The sequence below is a fragment of the Tenrec ecaudatus genome, chromosome 9 (assembly GCF_050624435.1).
Source record: "Tenrec ecaudatus isolate mTenEca1 chromosome 9, mTenEca1.hap1, whole genome shotgun sequence".
Taxonomy (NCBI): Eukaryota; Metazoa; Chordata; class Mammalia; order Afrosoricida; family Tenrecidae; genus Tenrec; species Tenrec ecaudatus.
In genome coordinates, this window is record NC_134538.1 from 111,516,434 (window position 1) to 111,534,918 (window position 18,485).

Sequence of the window (18,485 nt, forward strand, 5' to 3'; positions counted from 1 at the left end):
AATCATCTTAAAGCTAGATCAGGACCTATGTGTTTTGAATGAGAGACTGCCCTCCCTCCCGAACCCTAAGTCCTTGATCCATCCCTCCCACTGTTCTTCCCTGTCTAGGATGTATATAAGGTTTAAGAACAAAATAAAAACAGGCTAGATGCGAGGTGTGTAAGTCTGGGTAAACTAGAGAAACAAATTCATAAACACGCATATGTGTATAAGAGAGTTATATACAAAGGGTGATTGTACATTAAGAAAGTATCCCAACCCAGTGCAGTCCAAGCCCATAAGTCCGATATTAGCCTGCATGTCCGGTACCAATCTTTAAAGTCCTCTTCAGACTCACGAAACACATGCAGTGACACCGAGTGCAGGAAGATCACAGGCCAGTCGGTAGAAAGTTTTTGGATCCAGTGGCGTTGTAAGCATCTCAGCGCTGGCAGGGTCTCGATGTGGCAATTCCAGTTCCCAGGGTATGGGGGTCTATCATTGTAGTGTCATGTGTCTTGTCAGTAGAGTGTCTCTCAGGCAGCGAGCAAAGAGGCAGTCTCTCCTGCTTCCAAGGAAGAAATCCAGGAAATTTCCCAGAATTCTCAAGAGAAGGCCATGACCACACAGAGACCTCATTGGCTATGACCTGATTGACAGACTAGACTCCACCCCTCACTCTTAATCCTCTCAAATCCCAAACTGACACCAGATTATGTAGCTACCACACTAGGGCCTTTATAGCCTTCAGGCATTCTCCTGGCCCTCACTCACAGAACCCTTGTGGACCCTCAGACTGGAGGGTGGCTGCCTTCCTCCCTCCGCCCAAGCAGACTTCTGACTGAAAAGGCAGCACGAGGAGCAGACCGGATGGTGTGGTCACTTCCTTATAGACCTCAGTTCCATCACTCATGTGCTTGGGGGCAACAACCCCACAGGGTTCTTGTCTCCAAGGAAAGCAAACACTCCTCATGGCTTGGAATAGGGCAGGTCTCCTGACTGCAAAGCCTGGCCTAATCAGTTGTGCAGTTTGGAATACCAGGTTTCTCCAGGGTGGAAGCCATCAAGCGCTGGAGCTGCAGTCTGGGGCTCTAGGGGAGGGAACTGCCAGCCCTCTGGTGGTGCCTCTGGTGAGTCCTGGAACCTGAGAAGCATGTGATGATGTACGTTCACATAAAACTTTTGTCAGGCCCCATCGAGGTGCTGCTAACCCACAGCACCTTATGTACAACAAAGCCAACCACCCAGTGCCGTGCCTCCTTGCTTCATCAGCATGGCGCCCACTGTCCCACCCCCAGCTAGTCCTAGGAGCCCACACCCATTTAAACCTCTAGGGATTAAACCCCGATCCAGCAAATCTTGTTTCCACATTAATAATTGTGTTATCCTTCACCATACTTGTTTAATCTGTATGCTGAGCAAATAGTATGAGAAGCTAGACTGTGTGATAATGAGGCATGGGATGGGAGGGAAGCTCATTAACCACCTGTGATATGCAGATGACACACCTTTGCTTACTGAAAGTGAAATGTTTTCTGATGAAGAGCGAAGATTACAGCCTTTCATGTGGATTACGCCTCCACCCAAAGAAAATGAACGAGCCCACAACGGGACCAAGAAGCAAGGATTGCAGTTGCCAAGGATTTCGTTTTACCTGGCTCCCCCACAGTGCCCATGAAGCAGCAGGCGGGAAATCAGATGACCTTGTGCCCGGGGCAAATCCACTGCAAAAGATTTCTTGACGGTGCTAAAAAGCAAGGATGCGTGTCTCACTCAAGCCATGCTATTTTCAATCACCTCATCTGAGTGGGAAAGCTGCCAATGACTACAGACTTCCCAGCTTTTCAACTAAGAAACCTTTAATTCCCTTCTTTTGCCTTCCATCCTTCTCCTCCCACCTGTCCTCACCATTCTATCTGCCGTCGTGAGCCCGCACAGCATGTGGTGTGTTCTATCATTTGTACATACCTGACCTCCTTTAGAGCGCTGTCCTTGGGTTAAAACGCCGGCCGTAACTACTTACCCGTACTTAAGTAAGACGATGGAAATTAGCCCTCCATTTGAAATGACCGAACCCATTCTGACAACACATTCTTCATCACCTTCACCTTCGCTTGTTGACAAGACTTGGTGCCTTCTCTGGCACCACAAGCTAAGTAAGACCACCTGCTCCTGGCTGGACCGCGTTTGCAGACTAGAACTGCTTCGCCGCCCGCCTCGACCCCCGGTAATAAGTTCTTCTGTAAGTGCAAGGTCAAATCTGAATTCGGTGTTTTATTTCCAATCATTCTTGCCATAAAAGATACTAAGTATTCAAGTGAATGGATGAATTTTAAGAGAGTAAACCAGGCTTTGTGTGGCTTATTTCAAGGTTTAAAAAAAAGTTACAACATGAAAGCATTAAGATTGCTCTTCCTTAAGCTTCCAGAGGCATCCAATCTGCTGGTGCTATGTGAATGGCAGGAATCTGAGAATTTACCAGACTCCTGCTGGAGAGCCCATGCACAACTAGTCACTGGGTTTCTGCTCAGGTTTTGGAACTATTCTGTTAATTGAAAAAGATTCTGAAAAGGGCCTCTATTGTGATAGGACCCGATTGATTCTAAATGTGTTCCTTTGTAAATAGGTCAATTTTTTGTTTATGCACTATACCGTTAGTAATGCTTTTGGGTGAGAACACTGTTCATGGTTAACTTGCAGAAATATGAAACACGAGTGGGAGACAAGGGGACTCAGCTCTCGGGAGGTCAAAAGCAGAGGATTGCGATAGCCCGAGCTCTCATCAGACACCCCCCCATTCTCCTGTTGGACGAAGCGACATCAGCTCTGGACACGGAAAGCGAAAAGGTAGTGTGGCCGCCTGCTTCACGTCCCATTTCATTTGTAAAGCAAGTTTACTTTCAGCCAAGGGGGTGGGGTAAACAGATAGAACGATACATAGATAGAATATAGGGGGTGGGGGCGGAAATGTAAATACAAAAACTTAGTATTTATTTTAATAGAATATGTTATTCCCTTTTTGCCTTGGGCCCCTCCCGTGTTTACTTTTTCATTCTATAAAATAGTACACAACAAAGAGGCTGTGCACATAACTTGAACACTGGCTTCCTTCCCTTTCATTTTATTCCCTATGGCGCTTTTCAAATGTTCTAAAATAACTACATATTAATTCTCAAAAAACACGTAGCATTCAAAATAAAACTGTAAACAAGATATCACATTTTTAGCATACTGCTCTGGCACAAACAATTGGAAAACAAAATGTTCAACAAAGGGGCACTAAGTAAATATGTAGTGGTTGAAAAAACTCACTTGTGAGGAGTATTTAAAGCATGGAGTTCATTTATAATTAAAAAGCAAACTGTAATCAAATATAGACCAAGATGTGAATTATCAAATATAATAGGCATACCACTGAAGACTCAGATGAGAAAATAGTTGATCTGAGAAGATGGCAAAGCCTTACAATTTCTTTTAATGTTCTAAGGCATATCCTTTATTTATATAATTATTTATTTAAACGCTTTATTAGGGGCTCATACAACTCTTACCACAATCCATACAGACATCAATTGTGTAAAGCACATCTGTACACTCATTGCCCTCATCATTCTCAAAACATTTGCTCTCCACTTAAACCCCTGGCATCAGGTCCTCATTTTGCCCCTCCCTCCCTGTTCCCCCCTCTCTCATGAGCCCTTGATAATTTATAAATTATTATCTTGTCATATCTTGCCCTGTCCGACGTCTCCCTTCACCCCCTTTTCTGTTATCCATCCCCCAGGGAGGAGGTCACATGTAGATCTTTGTAATTGGTTCCTCCTTTCCAACCCACTCTCCCTCTACCCTCCCAGTATCGCCACTCACACCCCTGTTCCTGAAGGGATCATCTGCCCTGGATTCCCTGTGCTTCCAGCTCCTATCTGCACCAGTGTACATCCTCTGCTCTATCCAGACTTGCATATACTTTTTAAGATGAGGCTTGTCTTTTGTCCACAGATGGTCCAGGAGGCACTGGACAAAGCCCGAGAAGGCCGCACCTGCATTGTGATCGCCCACCGCCTTTCCACCATCCAGAGCGCAGACTTGATCGTGGTGTTCCAGAATGGCAAAATCAAGGAGCACGGCACGCACCAGCAGCTGCTGGCGCAGAAAGGCATCTACTTCTCCATGGTCAATGTTCAGGCTGGGACACAGAACTCATAAACTCTTATTACCAGATGTCTTAATAATAAATTTAAATCCTTCCACAACCTTACCTGACTTGTAACAGAAGTGTCCAGTTTAAGTTATGATGAGATATAGGTATGTCTGATTTCAGGTCAATTTAAAGCATCCAAATAGGTATTTGATATTCCCTAATTTGACATCTGAGCGTTAGAAGCAAGACCTGCCTTGGTGAAGTTTGAAAACTGCCTCGCTTTCCCTGAGTTGCTGTCAGCAACATACACAGCAAGAGAAGCGAAGTTCAAGCACATACACCTGCAGAGCCAACAGAGATCACAGAGGGGAACTCACCTGGTTCTGAAAGGATAAGTAGATGGCAGGGTGGCACTGGGAACAATTCTTCCAAATATGAAAAATAAAGTGTTCAATAGCTTCGTCTCTCACTTGATACATTTCCAAATTAATTTGTTGTTAAAATGAATGTATCCCCTGGTTTATCATGTAATTTCAAGAGAATCTGAAATACCCTTTAGGCTAGATAACTTTTCAAGAAGTATTTCTCGGGAGAACAGCTTGTCATTAATTTGAAATTCACATATTCTCTCCCAGTGCAATTTGAAACTGGAAACAGGTCATGATACAATACTGAGTCTCTATACCAACTACATTACTTACACAAACATCCCAATTCCCCCACCCAAATTGATCCTTTTCCTCAGAACAAGGTATTGACTAAATGAAATACATATTCTAAGCAACTACTGAAAACCAACCACGCTGAATTGTCCTTTCAGTACCTTTCCACCCCCGCCCATAATTATCGGCAACAATGCCAATGTGACAGGTTGCTTAGCTGAGTAAACTGTCCAAAAACCAAGTTCTTTTATCTGTAATAAACCAGTTGAAACCAAGTAATTTTTCAAATGTGATTGTGTATGAGTGAATTGAATTTCTGATTAACCAAGAGCAAATGAGGTAAGGAGTATCCACATTGCTAAAACTACTCAAAGTGAGGGTTCACCGACTCCTGTAATTATCCCCGGGCTTGCCTCGATCCAGGTGGAAATCGTGCTTCAGCAGCTCTAGGCTGAGGCCCAAGAGTTTATTTTTAAAGTAGTGCCTGTGTTTTAATCTCAAGCAAGTTAGATGCATGTTCAAGCACGAGTGAGGTCTCTGCAGGGAACAATGTCGCTTCCAAAATGACCCAACCCTTTGGGCATTTAAAATCAGTGTATCAAATTACTTGAAACGCCACAACAATCTAGTCTACACAACTGCACTGGTGAAGAAATAGATCCGCAGATCAGTTTCCTTAATTCCTAACTATGAAGAACAGTATTATCTGGGGGACTTTAGAGAAACAAATCCACAAAAACTCATGTATAAGAGTTTTATATAAAGGTTAAATGCACATCAAGAAACCATCTCAACCCAGTGCTGCCAAAAGCCCACAGTGCAACATTAACCCATATGTCCGACACAAAGTCCTCATCTATCTCACAAAACACACACAATGATGCTGACTGCAGGAGGAAAGCAGAATCAGTGAATGTGTAAGCATCTCAGGGCTGGCAGGGGTCTACACACGGCTGTTCCAGCACCCAGGGCTGCATCGGGATTGGTCCAAGCAGCTTCTCCTCGGGGATATTTTGCATGAAGAGAGCCTTGTCAGCTGAAGCAGGGAACTGGTTAAGGCAGCTGCACCCTGGTCTGATCATCAGAAAGCAAGAGACCCTAGAACTAGAAAAGTGAGGCTCACTGAGCCATTTATCCCTCCGCCCTTCAATTAACCCCACATGTGTTTATGGGCCAGGTTGCCACAATAAACTCAAACACCAAATGGTAGAAACACCAATTCTTGAGTCTTCTCCACAAAGAAAGTGTATTTGCTATTTCTTAGGAAAGTGTTTGATGCAGTTTGTAAGGGCTCAAGTGTTGGTTATTATGATGATTAACAATGATGATGATAAACCATTTATCCATTTCAAACCGTATAATGAAAAGGTGGGTGGTGGTATATAAAGCAGTGTATTAGCTACACTATACTTCTTATGTTTCAATGTGTGATAGGCTGTACAGTGGCTGAAATGATGTCCTCTTATGCTCACACCCTTTTGCCACCTGACTTTGCTACCCCTCCAGTTAGATGAGCCATTCCTTCAGGGATTGGAATGTGAGACGGCCTTGGCTTGTTTTAGCCACTAGAAAGCAGCAGCGATGACTTCATGGGATTGCAGAGCCTAAGTCGCAAGGGGCCTTGCACCTCCCACCTCCCACCTCCACCTCTTAGAACACTTCCCACCAAGGACCACCATTCTCGAACTGATCAGAGGATCAGAGGCCACATGTAGAGGGAGACCAGAAAGCAAGTCCCCACACCAGTGGGTGCAGCCTCGTAGGCCTTCCAGGCGCAGTCCGGTGAACAGATGACTGAAGCCACATCAGCCCTGAAACAACCATGGCCAGACAGCTGAGCGTCAACTGACACAATGGTAAGAAATACACTTTTGCTGCTTTAGTAATGTTTTATTACACAGTAACAGATAACTTGGGTCAAAAGACATGCGATCAAACAAAAGCAAATCATTCAAATGAAAAACAAGAAGCTATTATGATTTGTTGTCTTAATTTTTGAAAATATAAACTACAGATTGAACGGAAAGCAGGGAGAAAAACCCTGGCAAGTCCTGAGATTAGGCTTGAACATTTAAATCTTTAAAAATAACTAGCCAAACAATTTTTAACACGCGTTTATCCTTATACTCACAAGACCGATTATAGCATCGATCTGCTATTAGAACTTTAAGAGTTTGGTTGTTGTTGTTATGGGGCATACACATCCCTAATGCAACCAAATTTTTCTGTCTACTCAACAGAAATTCTAGTTTTAAGATCATTAATTACTAAATTGAAGTGTTCTTTCCCATCAAATATAGTTAGCTTGTGTCCCTTGTGGTGAATGTGGACAGCAAATATTTAGGAAAACTAGCATCCAATCATATCGTTCATATCCTTTGGCAACTAGAGTGTTAAAGTGCTTACAAGGTGTACTCTGCAGTGCTGCTCAAAGGGATTTATAATCTGCACGGGCGCCAACAGGGCCACAGCAGCACCAGAGCAGGGCTGACAGTGCTGAACTTCGTGGCTCTGCGCGTTGCTGAGGCCGCCCTCCCACGTGGCATAGTCCTGTACTCTCCGCATCATGATTTGCACCTGCTGCATCAGGGGAAGCTTAAAAGTAGTCTCCACCTCTTATGGCAGAGGATATTTAGAGAACATGAGTCCTGTAGTAGCTATATCTAATAAGTTTCCTTCCAGTCAACACTCCTTTCCACCTCCTATCACCATTCACTCCCAGCAGACTATTAAATGATAGCGATCAGTAAATGCTTAATAAATGATTGAGGAGCCCTGCGGGCACAGTGATTAAGTGCTTGGCTGCTAATAGAAAGGTTGATGAGAATGATGTGGCTGTCTGCTTTAGTAAAGATTACAACCTTGGAAACCCTAAGAGGCAGCTCTACTCTACGAGACTATGTGGGGTGGAATCAACAGAAATGGCTTTGATTGGGGCTAACAGATGACTATTTCTACAGTTGAGCTGTGTTCATCAGCTGAATCATATCATGGAAGGCATGAAAAACCAGTTGGACTAGCTTTTCTGCATCAGTCTCTGCACATGATTTCCAGGCTGTACAGGACACCACAAACCTGTGAAATACAAATACATAAATAAGTATGACACAAAACCAACATGCACAGGCTCCAAATGGTAATACAACCTTTTCTCTATCTGACATTCACACAAGAAATGTCGCTTCTTGCTGACACTGAGTAAATGTAATCTGACCAGAGAGAGAGATAAGTTAAGTTACACAAGATACTAGGTAATATCTGATTACTATGGCATTGGAATCAGAACAAAAATTAGAGCATAGGAATAATCTGGATTAAGGTCTTACTGTGTTTTAAAATAAAAAGACAACCTACTAAAGAACCCTAAAATGAAATAAAATGGAACTTGAACTCATGTCACTGATTGCAATGAAATTTGAACTATTTTATTTAAAAAAAAAAAAAGTGCCAGGGACTCAAGTAGAAAGAACAGTTTTTGAAAAAGATGACGACAACCTATGTCCAGATGTGCTTGACACAATGGTATGTGGGTGGACGGATGGATGGTGCTAAGAGCTGTCAGAGCCCCCAATAAAATTTTAAAATATATATGTAAATCTTGAAGAGGCGGAGAAAGTACAATAAAGGATAGGGGAAAGGTTGTTTCTAAAGTCAAAAAGAGAACCCCCCACTATCCCTTTCCATAGCGCCCTAATGAAGAAACCCCACGCTCACAGGAGTTAGCAGTAACTCCAGAAAGCTGGAGGAATAGATGAGATCCTTGACTTTTGCTGGGCACAGAGCAGCAAGCAGGCTCCCAGCCCCCTTGGAAATAGCCTTTCCACTGAGTTCTCCATGGCGCAGCGTGATTTCAGCTCTACCGAGATGGCTACGCACTTAAAAAATTCGGAAAGTCAGGCAGTTCCCACATCACCGAAAAGGACAGTAGATCATGCTTTCAGCATGTCCTCCGAACCAAGCAGACAAAAACTGTGCTCTAGTTCACAACAGAATGACAAAACCAATATTCAGAAGGATTCTCTTTGACAAAAGAACCTACAAGAAGCCCTGCCTTGTTGCACCTCCTGACATGTAATCGCGAGTTATTTTTCAGCCACACTGTGCATGTAATTCTCATATGTTTAGTAACATGTTTTTTTCTATAAAGGAATATGAGTTTTCAAAATTCAATTAACTTCCTAAATTGTAAAACTATTTCAGGAAGCAGGAGGGACTGGGAAGGGCGGAGGACTGCAAACAGTAAGTCCAGGGAGGATGTGGGTGGTTACATCGTGGGGACTGCAATCAACACTATGGGACAAAATGCATATGAATTGCTGACCGGAAAGCTGATTTGATCTTTAAACCTTCAGTCATGCACGAAAAAAGAGAGATAACATGCTTTTCTCCATGTAGACAATTCAAGAAAGAAATACAGATATCAATAAATGATGAAAATGTGTTTAACTCCCTAAGCAGACAGAGAACTCAAGTTATGCTGTGATTCCTACCATCAAATCGGAAGTTTTAATAATTGGTTAAAAAAATAATAATCATGCAATTGGTTTTAAAAAAAAGAATTGGTAAAGCTCTGATAATACAAGGAAGGATACAACATCATACATTATTTGAAATGATGAAAAAACTGGAATAGGGAACCAATTATATACACTATGGGTATCTATAAGATTGGACGTTCTTAGCTTATTAATACATATCAATGCCTATTTAATGGCATTGGGAACTGTCTGAAATATGCCAGAGCTGTGGTATACTTGACCTGAACTCTTTTCACTGCGTGCAACCCCAGATCCACGGATCATGAGGACATGTGTTAGCGTGCTTTCTTTCTGTAGTGCAGGGATGAGTTACATCTCTGACCTCTTTGTGTGGAAAAGTTTAACCCACTTTTAACCTATAAAATGCAACTTGAACTTGTATATCAACATTTACGAATAGACATATCTCAAAGACTGAAAGGTCAACAATATGTACTACTGGTTTAAATGACAGCACAAATCACACGTGAAGAAAAAGCTGATAAAAATCTGAAAAAAGCAATAGACTGTAAAAAGATTCTAAAAGTATAAAAATAATATATTCAAAATGTAAATATATGTACTGCATCTGAAGTGCTTTCAAGCCTGCTTTCCTCTGACACAGACCAACTATGTGCAAATGTGCCCTGATTTGGGGAAATAATAAAGTCACTGAGTCAGTCTTAAACTGTGTTCTGTACCAAAGAACTTACAAGACAGGTTCTGAAAAGTGTCCACTGGGGAGGGTAGGATAGAGAGGGGGAACCAATTACAAGGATCTACATATAATCTCTTCCCTGGGGGATGGACAACAGAAAAGTGAGCGAAGGGAGACGTCGGATAGGTCAAGATATGAAAAAATAATAATTTATAAATTATCAAGGGTTCATGGGGCGGGGGAGCGGGAAAGGAGGGGGAAAATGAAGAGCTGATGCCAAGGGCATAGGTGGAGAGCAAATGTTTTGAGAATGATGAGGGCAATGAATGTACAAATGTGCTTTACACAACTAATGGATGTATGGATTGTGATAAGAGTTGTAATAAGCCCCCAATAAAATGATTTTTTTCAAAAGGGTCCGCTGAAGGAAACACAACAGAGAAACAAACAGAGCTTGCTGCCTAAGCGGTGGAAACAATAGTCAAATTAAACAAGTGACAGATGACAACACAGTCATACTCACAACGTAGAACAAACATATTCAAACGAGAAAAGGGATAGCTTTCTTACACTAGAGCACAACAAGAATTCAAAAGAGCAGCCTCACCTGTCATCTCTGATGTGGTAGAAAAATCCAAAGCCATTGTGTACCATGGGAACAGCCACTCCTTGGACTCGGAAATAACCAAGGAGACTTGTTGAGAGAACAAAATTTCCACCTCCTCCACTGAATGGCACAAATAAAGGATATTTTAAAAGACCTAGAGATGCTTACAATGCTTCTGAGGTTTTCTTTAACATTCACATGAAAAGCCGATGGCATTGCAAACGCAATGCTCTCTTACCTTTTGGAGAAGAGCGGGTCTGTGTAGAGCTCTGGAACGGGGAGCCCTTCCTCTTTGGCTATGAGCAAGAGACCCAACAGGTGACGGTCAAACCCTGCAGTGAAACCCAAACTGAAGTTAGACACCACTTTTCAGCATGAGACTCGGGGGAAATAGGAATATTTCCGATGCAAGTACCTTTCCCAGTTGAGCAGTCTCTCATCATCTTATTATGCCTTGTGAAAGCTCGCAGCATCTTCTCCCGCCGCTCAAGCAGCTGCGTTAACAAAACCAAGAGATGCTTCAATTAAAAAAGCCAGACAAATAAAGCACCTGAGCTCATTATAGGATTTAGATCATAAGGAAGAGAAAAATGTTTCTAAGATATTCTATGCTACACACGTACAGGTCTTTTTCTTATTCTATTGCCTTTCTTTCCTATCTGCAAGGCGACACTCGGGTGCCACTGAGCTGACTCTCCCCAGCAGAGTACAAGTGCACTCCCTCGGCTTTCGATGGCGGCTATTTCAGATAGGGTGGCAGGGCTAACGTGAGAGGTGCCTCTGCTACTGCTAATCTTCAACCACTCAGGTAGCAGCTGAGCATGTTGACCATTTTCATCACCCAAGGACTCCCTTCTTGCCTATAAGCCAAAGACCATTGCTATTAGGTCAATTCAAACTCAGAGACCCTGCAGGGGAGAGCAGGGTGACCTTAGATCACTTCAACAGCTGTTAATCTGGACAGACACAAACCCATGTCGTTGTTCCCTGGAGCAGCTGGCAGGTGCAAGCCACTGAGGCTTTCATGAGCAGCCGGTGTTTTAACCACTAGACCTCCGGGCCTCCTGTTTCTTTCCTGTAAGCCCTGCTGTCGAGCTCTACATATAATCACAACAGAAACATGAGAACTGCACTAATAGGACTCTAAAAAGTATAGAGAGAAAAGCAACTGTGCTTTCAAGACTGTGTAAAGAGATAATAAAACAGTTCTATGAAATTAGATAAAGAAATTTAAGACTTTTGTTCACTTCTGCAGTCTGAAATCTATCAAACAGGAAATCAAGAAATACTGCTAATGACTGGTAACTGCAATGTGACTGATTACTGTGAACACAGAAGGACTGGTAGCTGGAAAATATGGCCCTGGTAAAAGAAACGATATTGGAGAATTTTTTAAGATAAATGAAAACTATTCATGTGAATGTCACTGTATCAAATACACAGAAATCAAATCCACTACACCGTGGGAAGAGATGACGGAGGAGCTCAGAATCATCAGTCAGAACAAGACGGCTTTGGGAGAATGTGTACTTTACTGGTACCATTCTGAAAGTAGATCAGTAAAGCAATGAATTGAAAAACTCTGTCTAGAAAATGGCTCAGTGGGCTTCTTTTAAATCCTAAATGAGTCAATACTCTCTATCTAGACTCACTGATGGGCCCTTCAACACACAGTGAGGAGGGTGAACTACCAGTATGCCTCGTTGACATTCCATATCATATTCTTTCCAAGCACACACCTCACCGACAAATGAACAAATGCTTTGAAACTTAATGGGGCAGTCTGACAGTATTGTAATGCTCCAGGGAAACTGAAGCAAAGAAGCTCGTTCTTCAAGGGTCAAGAACTCTTTAGAAAAATTAAACCTAGTGAACATTTCTTTTACAAATACTCACTTGAGCAGAAGGATCTTGCATGGACTGGCACCACTTGACGGCTTCTACTGTACAAGATCGTACAGTTTCGGTACGACCATGGTAAAAAAATCTTGTTGCAGCTGTTTCATAACAGCAACCTGGGCTAAAAGAAGAAATTAAAATGAGAATATATGCTAAGAAACACTAAAGCACTATCTTAAATTTTCAAGCAGTTGTACCTCTTTTATAAAAATAAAACATCTAATAAATGCTCATTATCTTTACAGAATTCACTAAAAAAGCTGCCTACGCTCTAAAATAGAGATTAGAGATGGGACTTCCAATACCAAAAAATCGACTGTCAAAACCAAAGAGCATACAATGTTTTGGTAGCAGGACCTGCTAAAATCTGAGCCGTTTCAAAGGCTTAGCAACGGTCAATTCCCATAGACTGGAGATGCCCCCTCGCCCCCTCGCAACCAAACCCAAACTCATGGCCATCAGGTCATTTCCGACTCGTGGGCACCCCCGAGCAGGGGTCCTCAACGGCCCGCCGACGACACTTATCAGGCCCGCCGGGTGTTTTTGCTTGTTTTGTTTTTTTTACTTCAAAATAAGATATGTGCAGTGTCATTAGGAATTTGTTCCTAGTTGTGTGTTTTTTTAACTATAGTTCAGCCCTACAATGGTCTGAGGGTCTAGCGACTAGGGTAGAACTCGCTCTGGGGGTGGTTGAGACAGTACCTCTTTGCGAAGCAGAAAGCCTCATCTTGCTTCCTCCCAGTGTCTGTGCCTAGCAGCTCAACACATGCGTACTGCGCCTCCAGAGTGCACTACATCCTAGTACCCAGGCCTTTCAAAGAAGCCTTTCAAAGAAGCCTCTCACTTGGAAAGCGTTATTCCTCTTGACTCACTTTTCACGGCGAGAATAGGGCAAAAGTGAAGGCAATGTGCACTTCTCAATGCGCTTTCACTTCCCTCCCTCCCTTGTCCTGTAGAAGCCTGCTGCAATGCTGGAAGCTTGCTCACAGGCTCCAATGGCAAGAAACTGAAGGAGGACTTGGCCCAGACCTTGAAGGACTACATTCTGCTAAGAACTAAGGAAGCGAGTTTGAACACAGCCCTCAGCCTACACAGCTTCAAGAGAAGCTTTGAGCAAGAGGCACCAGATTAGTCACGCCTGAATTCCTCATCCACAAAAACAAGAAAATAATGAATGCATTATTGTAAGCCACACATTTTGAGGTACTTTATTACCCAGCAGTAGAAAACCAATAGGAAATCCTTATTCTTTGATTCCTTTATTAAAGTATCAATGCTTAATGAAATGCTTAGAAAAGAACACAGGCCTGCGATCTACTGAAAGGCAGCCCTCGACACAAGGGCTTGTCGAAAAAATAAATAAATAAATAAATAAATAAATAAATAAATAAATAAATAAAAGAACACAGGGGCAAATTTTCATGACCTTAGATTTGGCAAATTTTCTTAAATATGACAATAAAAGTACCAATGACTAAAGAAAAGAGAGATATCTTAGATTTTGTTAAAATTTTGCACAAAAGACTCTCAAGAGTGAAAAGATAATACGTAGAGTTGAAGAAAAGATTTGCAAATCATCTATCTAGTAAGCATCTAGTATCCAGAACATCAACAGCACTTTTATAACTGAACAATAAAAAATGAGTTAAGGATTTGAAGGGGCATTTCTCTAAAGAAATATATAAACAGCCCATGAGCATAACATCATTATGATTTTTAACGTGACAAGTCAGTAGGGAAATGCAAGTAAAAACATGACTAGAGATACAGCTTCACATCTACTAAAAATTCCCAAACCAACTGTTATCAGGTTGATTGCTAATCACAGTGACCCTATGTAGCTGTCTGAGCCTGAAAATCTTAACAAAAGCAGACACCCTCCTCTTTCTCCCAAAGAGTGGCCGGTTGGTTTGAACTGCCAACCTTGCAGTTAGCAGCCCAACACTGAACCCACTGTGGCTCCAGAGATCCTTTCACACCTATTAGGATGATGATTTTATTTTAATAGTCACATCTACCGGGATGACTATGCAAACAAACAAATAGAAAAGAGCCAGTGTTGTCAAAGACATGGACAATTAGAACAGGTGTACTGCAGGTGGGAATAAAAATCTGTGGAGAATGTGTAGCAGGTCGTCAAAGAGTCTGCAACAGAATGAGCATGCGATGAAGGCGTGCTCTAAAAATAAGTGGAAGCAGGACTCCAGCTGATAATTGTACTGAAATGTTCATAGAAACATACAATAGCCAAAAGGTACTAATCAACAAATAAGTGGGTAAACAAAATGTGGCAGATGCACACAACCCTTCAAAGTACCGTGCTACGTGCAAAGACTCAAGTCCAGAAGGACAGAGCGCACACGATTCCACTTTCATGAAGTATCTGGAACAGGTCAAATACCATAGAGACAGGGAGCTCAGATGTTCCCGGGACTAGGTGTGAATGAAGGACAAGATCCTGCTTAATAGGAAGTATGCAACTACCTTCATCCCCCCCCCCCCCAACACTGAGGATGTAATTAATGCCACTGAACTGCATGCTTATGCTCGTTACAAATTAGGAAGTATGGATTTGGTATATTTTACCATAATAAAACAAACCATTATTGAGTCAGAAATGGTAACATGTATTATAGGGTTTATAGCACATATAGATGCATAATATATGGCCATGACAGTACAAACAAATGGCAGAGGAAAAATAAAAGCACATTGCTTTAAGGCTCTTCAGTTACATGTGAAGTGGAAAATGTTATTTAGAGGTAGACTCATTGCCCTTGAGCTGAATTCACTTCAAAGCAACCAACCAGTGACAAGCCTTGCTAGAAGAGACTATGTAAGTCTCAAGGTCACATCATGCTCCTGAGGAGTTGCTAATGGGTTTGAACCACTGAACTTCCAGTTAGTAGCCAGTTATCCAAACGCAACACTAAGACTTCTTGCATGTGAAGTGGAACATAGGACTTCAAAGGAGTGGGCAACTCAAACCCAGGAGAAGCTCCTCAGAAGAAAGATGAGGATGCTGGTTCTGTAGCACCCCACAGGGGCACTCTGAGCAGGGACTGACTTGCGAGCAGGGAGCTTTTGCTTTGTTTGTTTGTTTGTTGGGGAGGGGGAGGGGAAGGGTTGATTGATAAAGATGTGTTTCGGAAGCTCTACTAAAAATAATTATAATAGGACAAAAAGAAGTATAGTTGGTATTGCAGATAAAGTGGAAGAACAGACAAATCAAAGAAGGCAAACTACGAATGCAAAAGAAAAACTACAAAAGAAGACGATACCAAGAGCACACAGGAGACAGAGAAACAGCAAGAGCGTAGATTCAAACCTCATCTTATCAGTAGTTCCATGAAATATGAAGGACCCAGGTATCAATTTAAAGATATTCTCACATTAGTTAAAAAGATGAAGGAGTTTCTACTTATGCTTAAGTTGAGATAGTCACAACGGCCAATCCTAATATCCTAATGAGAAAGGCTACATAATCTATAGATTCATAACTTTTCATGAACTCATAATCTGTAATCTATTAAAGACTGATTAAACCCCCAAGAACTACTGAGGGAAGTGCAAATTAGGACAGTGTACCAATTGGAGAAAAGTGAGGGAAGGAAGAGGGAGAAGGGACTGGCTAAGGAAAGGATAAGCCTCTAGACATCAAGATTCTGACCATGAAAAACGAGTATTCCTCACCGTCCAGTAAGTCTGTAATAGGCCAACTGAAGTGCAAGCTGAACAAACGTGTCAGGGTGAAGCTTCTTCTTCTTTGTTAGCTTCTTGCCAAAAGATGTAAAAGCAGAAGCCACAATATCCAGATCAGATGCCTAACAGAAAGAGTTAGTAAATGGAACATAAAAAATCATGTCAGGAGAATACGCCAAAGATAACAACATTACAATTTATATTAATCATCAGAAATAAATACTTAAAGGCATTACAGTTTTAACTATAAAATGTGTCATAATATATAGATTTGATAATAGCCAAACTTTATATTGATGATTAAAAGAGAAAGAATTACTAGCCAAGATAAAATAATATACCTGCTTGAAATATTGGGCCTTAGCTTGTTCTATGTCATTTAATATTTTCTCATCCACAGTGAAGACAAGTTCCTCTGGAAGTGGCACATCCCGTACGTTTTCTGAACCCTGAAAACAGAAAAGACTTAAAGATAATTTGTCTCTAAAAATATTATGGTAAAAGGAAATCTTTTAACATACCTTCCATTTCCCTTCATTCTCAAAAATCTTTACATCAACATAATTGTTGGTGTTTACCAGAACCATGGCATCATAAGGAGAATGCTGAAATGAAAACAAACATGTTGAATATTTTGTCATTAAAACTTTACCCAATAGGGTTGGAAAGGGGGAACTGATTACAAGGATCCACATGTGACCTCTTCCCTGGGAGAGGGACAGCAGAGAAGGGGGGAGGGGAGACTCCGGATAGGGCAAGATATGACAAAACAACGATGTATAAATTACCAAGGGCACATGAGGGAGGGGGGAATGGGGAGGGAGGGGGCGGGGAAAAAAAGAGGACCTGATGCAAGGGGCTTAAGTGGAGAGCAAATGCCTTGAGAATGATTGGGGCAGGGAATGTATGGATGTGCTTTATACAATTGATGTATGTAAATGTATGGATTGTGATAAGAGTTGTATGAGTCCCTAATAAAATATAAAAAAAGAAAAGAGGAAGAAAAAAAAATGATTTGGGCAAAGAATGTACAGATGTGCTTTATACAATTGATGTATGTATATGTATGGACTGTGATAAGAGTTGTATGAGCCCCTAATAAATTGTTTAAAGAAAAACAAAAAACTTTACCCAATAGACTTACATTCACCTTCCCTGCCTGCACTCTTGAGAGTGCCCTGGTGACATCAGGGGTTAGGCCTTGGTCTGCTAACACAAGGTCAGCAGTTCAAACCCACCCATTCTGCAGGAGAAAAAGGAAGCTATCTGTTCTTGTGAAGATTTATTATTTCAAAACCCCCTACATGGTCAATGTAAGGTGTAAAATGACTCAATAGCAGCACTAGGGTTGCTATTCTTAACAGCTTACGCTGAAGTGCAAAGAGTAAGCTTATTCTTCAAATCCTGCAATTCTTCACTTCCTAATTGTAAAGATAGAGATTCCATCAGTGTGCTAAGCTGTTATGTATTGTTTGAGAAAGAGCACATGTTATGAGCGGGGAGTACCTAATTAGGGCTCTTGTGGGAATGGGGGAGTCTACAAAAGAAACAATCAATCTGAAGAAAATAATTTTGGTTTGTGCGGTTTGCAGACGTAATGCTAAGATGCTCTGAGATTATCATAGTGTGTGGAAAAGCTTCTGACCTTCCTTAGGATGGGCACCATTCCGCTAAGGAAGCCAGCAGGTCACTAGGTGAGTATTAACAGAGAGCCAATTGATATGTCTGCAGAGCAGTGTCCAGATGTGTGGAAATAATTCCCAGTGCTTAAGAAAAGTGGGGACGGAAGGAAAAGGGGTGTTGTGGGCTTGACATTTACATCTCCAGAGAAGCACTGCAACTAATTTCTCATCACGTAGTTTGGAGGACAAACTCAATTTACTTTATTTTTCCCATGTTCTTACAAAAACATTTTTATTGGCACATAATCCACTTATTTTACAATTCTACAGTTCAATCATATGAAGATCCATGTCATTTTGATGACAGCACCATCAGGTGGTTCCTATGAGGACATGCTGCTTGTGTGCCCTCATGTACCAAACAGAGAAGACAAAATATTGGGGCCTAAGGACTGAAAATGAAAGGGGGAAATGTGATTGATTGGCATCATACAAACGTGCACAGTTAAGGACCCAGAGTCAATATTCAATTATTACTACATGGATGGAAGAGAACAGCAGCATGGTTTTGGAGTAAAAACAGCTTTACTTGAAATATGATGTTTTACCTAAGTAAATTGCATTTTCTAAAGTTATCCTAGGTTACAAAAGGAAGCTACATGAAATTTTAAAAGCAGATTATCAAATGGAGATAAACA

General features: G+C 41.6%; 2 protein-coding genes across 3 annotated transcripts in view; one reads left to right on the forward strand and one right to left on the reverse strand.

Moving 5' to 3' along the window:
- The window catches only part of ABCB4 (ATP binding cassette subfamily B member 4), a 96,021-nt gene extending 90,987 nt beyond the window's left edge, over positions 1-5,034 (forward strand). The window contains exons 27-28 of the mRNA XM_075558461.1: positions 2,680-2,826; positions 3,979-5,034. Of these exons, the coding sequence (XP_075414576.1) occupies positions 2,680-2,826; positions 3,979-4,185 (354 nt within the window). The 3' untranslated portion in view covers positions 4,186-5,034. The remainder of the gene's footprint in view (positions 1-2,679; positions 2,827-3,978) is intronic.
- A 1,631-nt stretch (positions 5,035-6,665) lies between these two features.
- The window catches only part of CROT (carnitine O-octanoyltransferase), a 54,069-nt gene continuing 42,249 nt past the window's right edge, over positions 6,666-18,485 (reverse strand). For both annotated transcript variants that reach the window (XM_075558463.1, XM_075558462.1), the window contains exons 10-17: positions 16,687-16,770; positions 16,507-16,614; positions 16,157-16,287; positions 12,461-12,584; positions 10,980-11,058; positions 10,803-10,896; positions 10,565-10,684; positions 6,666-7,857 (exon numbers count right to left, since the gene is read on the reverse strand). In XM_075558463.1, the coding sequence (XP_075414578.1) occupies positions 7,737-7,857; positions 10,565-10,684; positions 10,803-10,896; positions 10,980-11,058; positions 12,461-12,584; positions 16,157-16,287; positions 16,507-16,614; positions 16,687-16,770 (861 nt within the window). In that variant the 3' untranslated portion in view covers positions 6,666-7,736. The remainder of the gene's footprint in view (positions 7,858-10,564; positions 10,685-10,802; positions 10,897-10,979; positions 11,059-12,460; positions 12,585-16,156; positions 16,288-16,506; positions 16,615-16,686; positions 16,771-18,485) is intronic.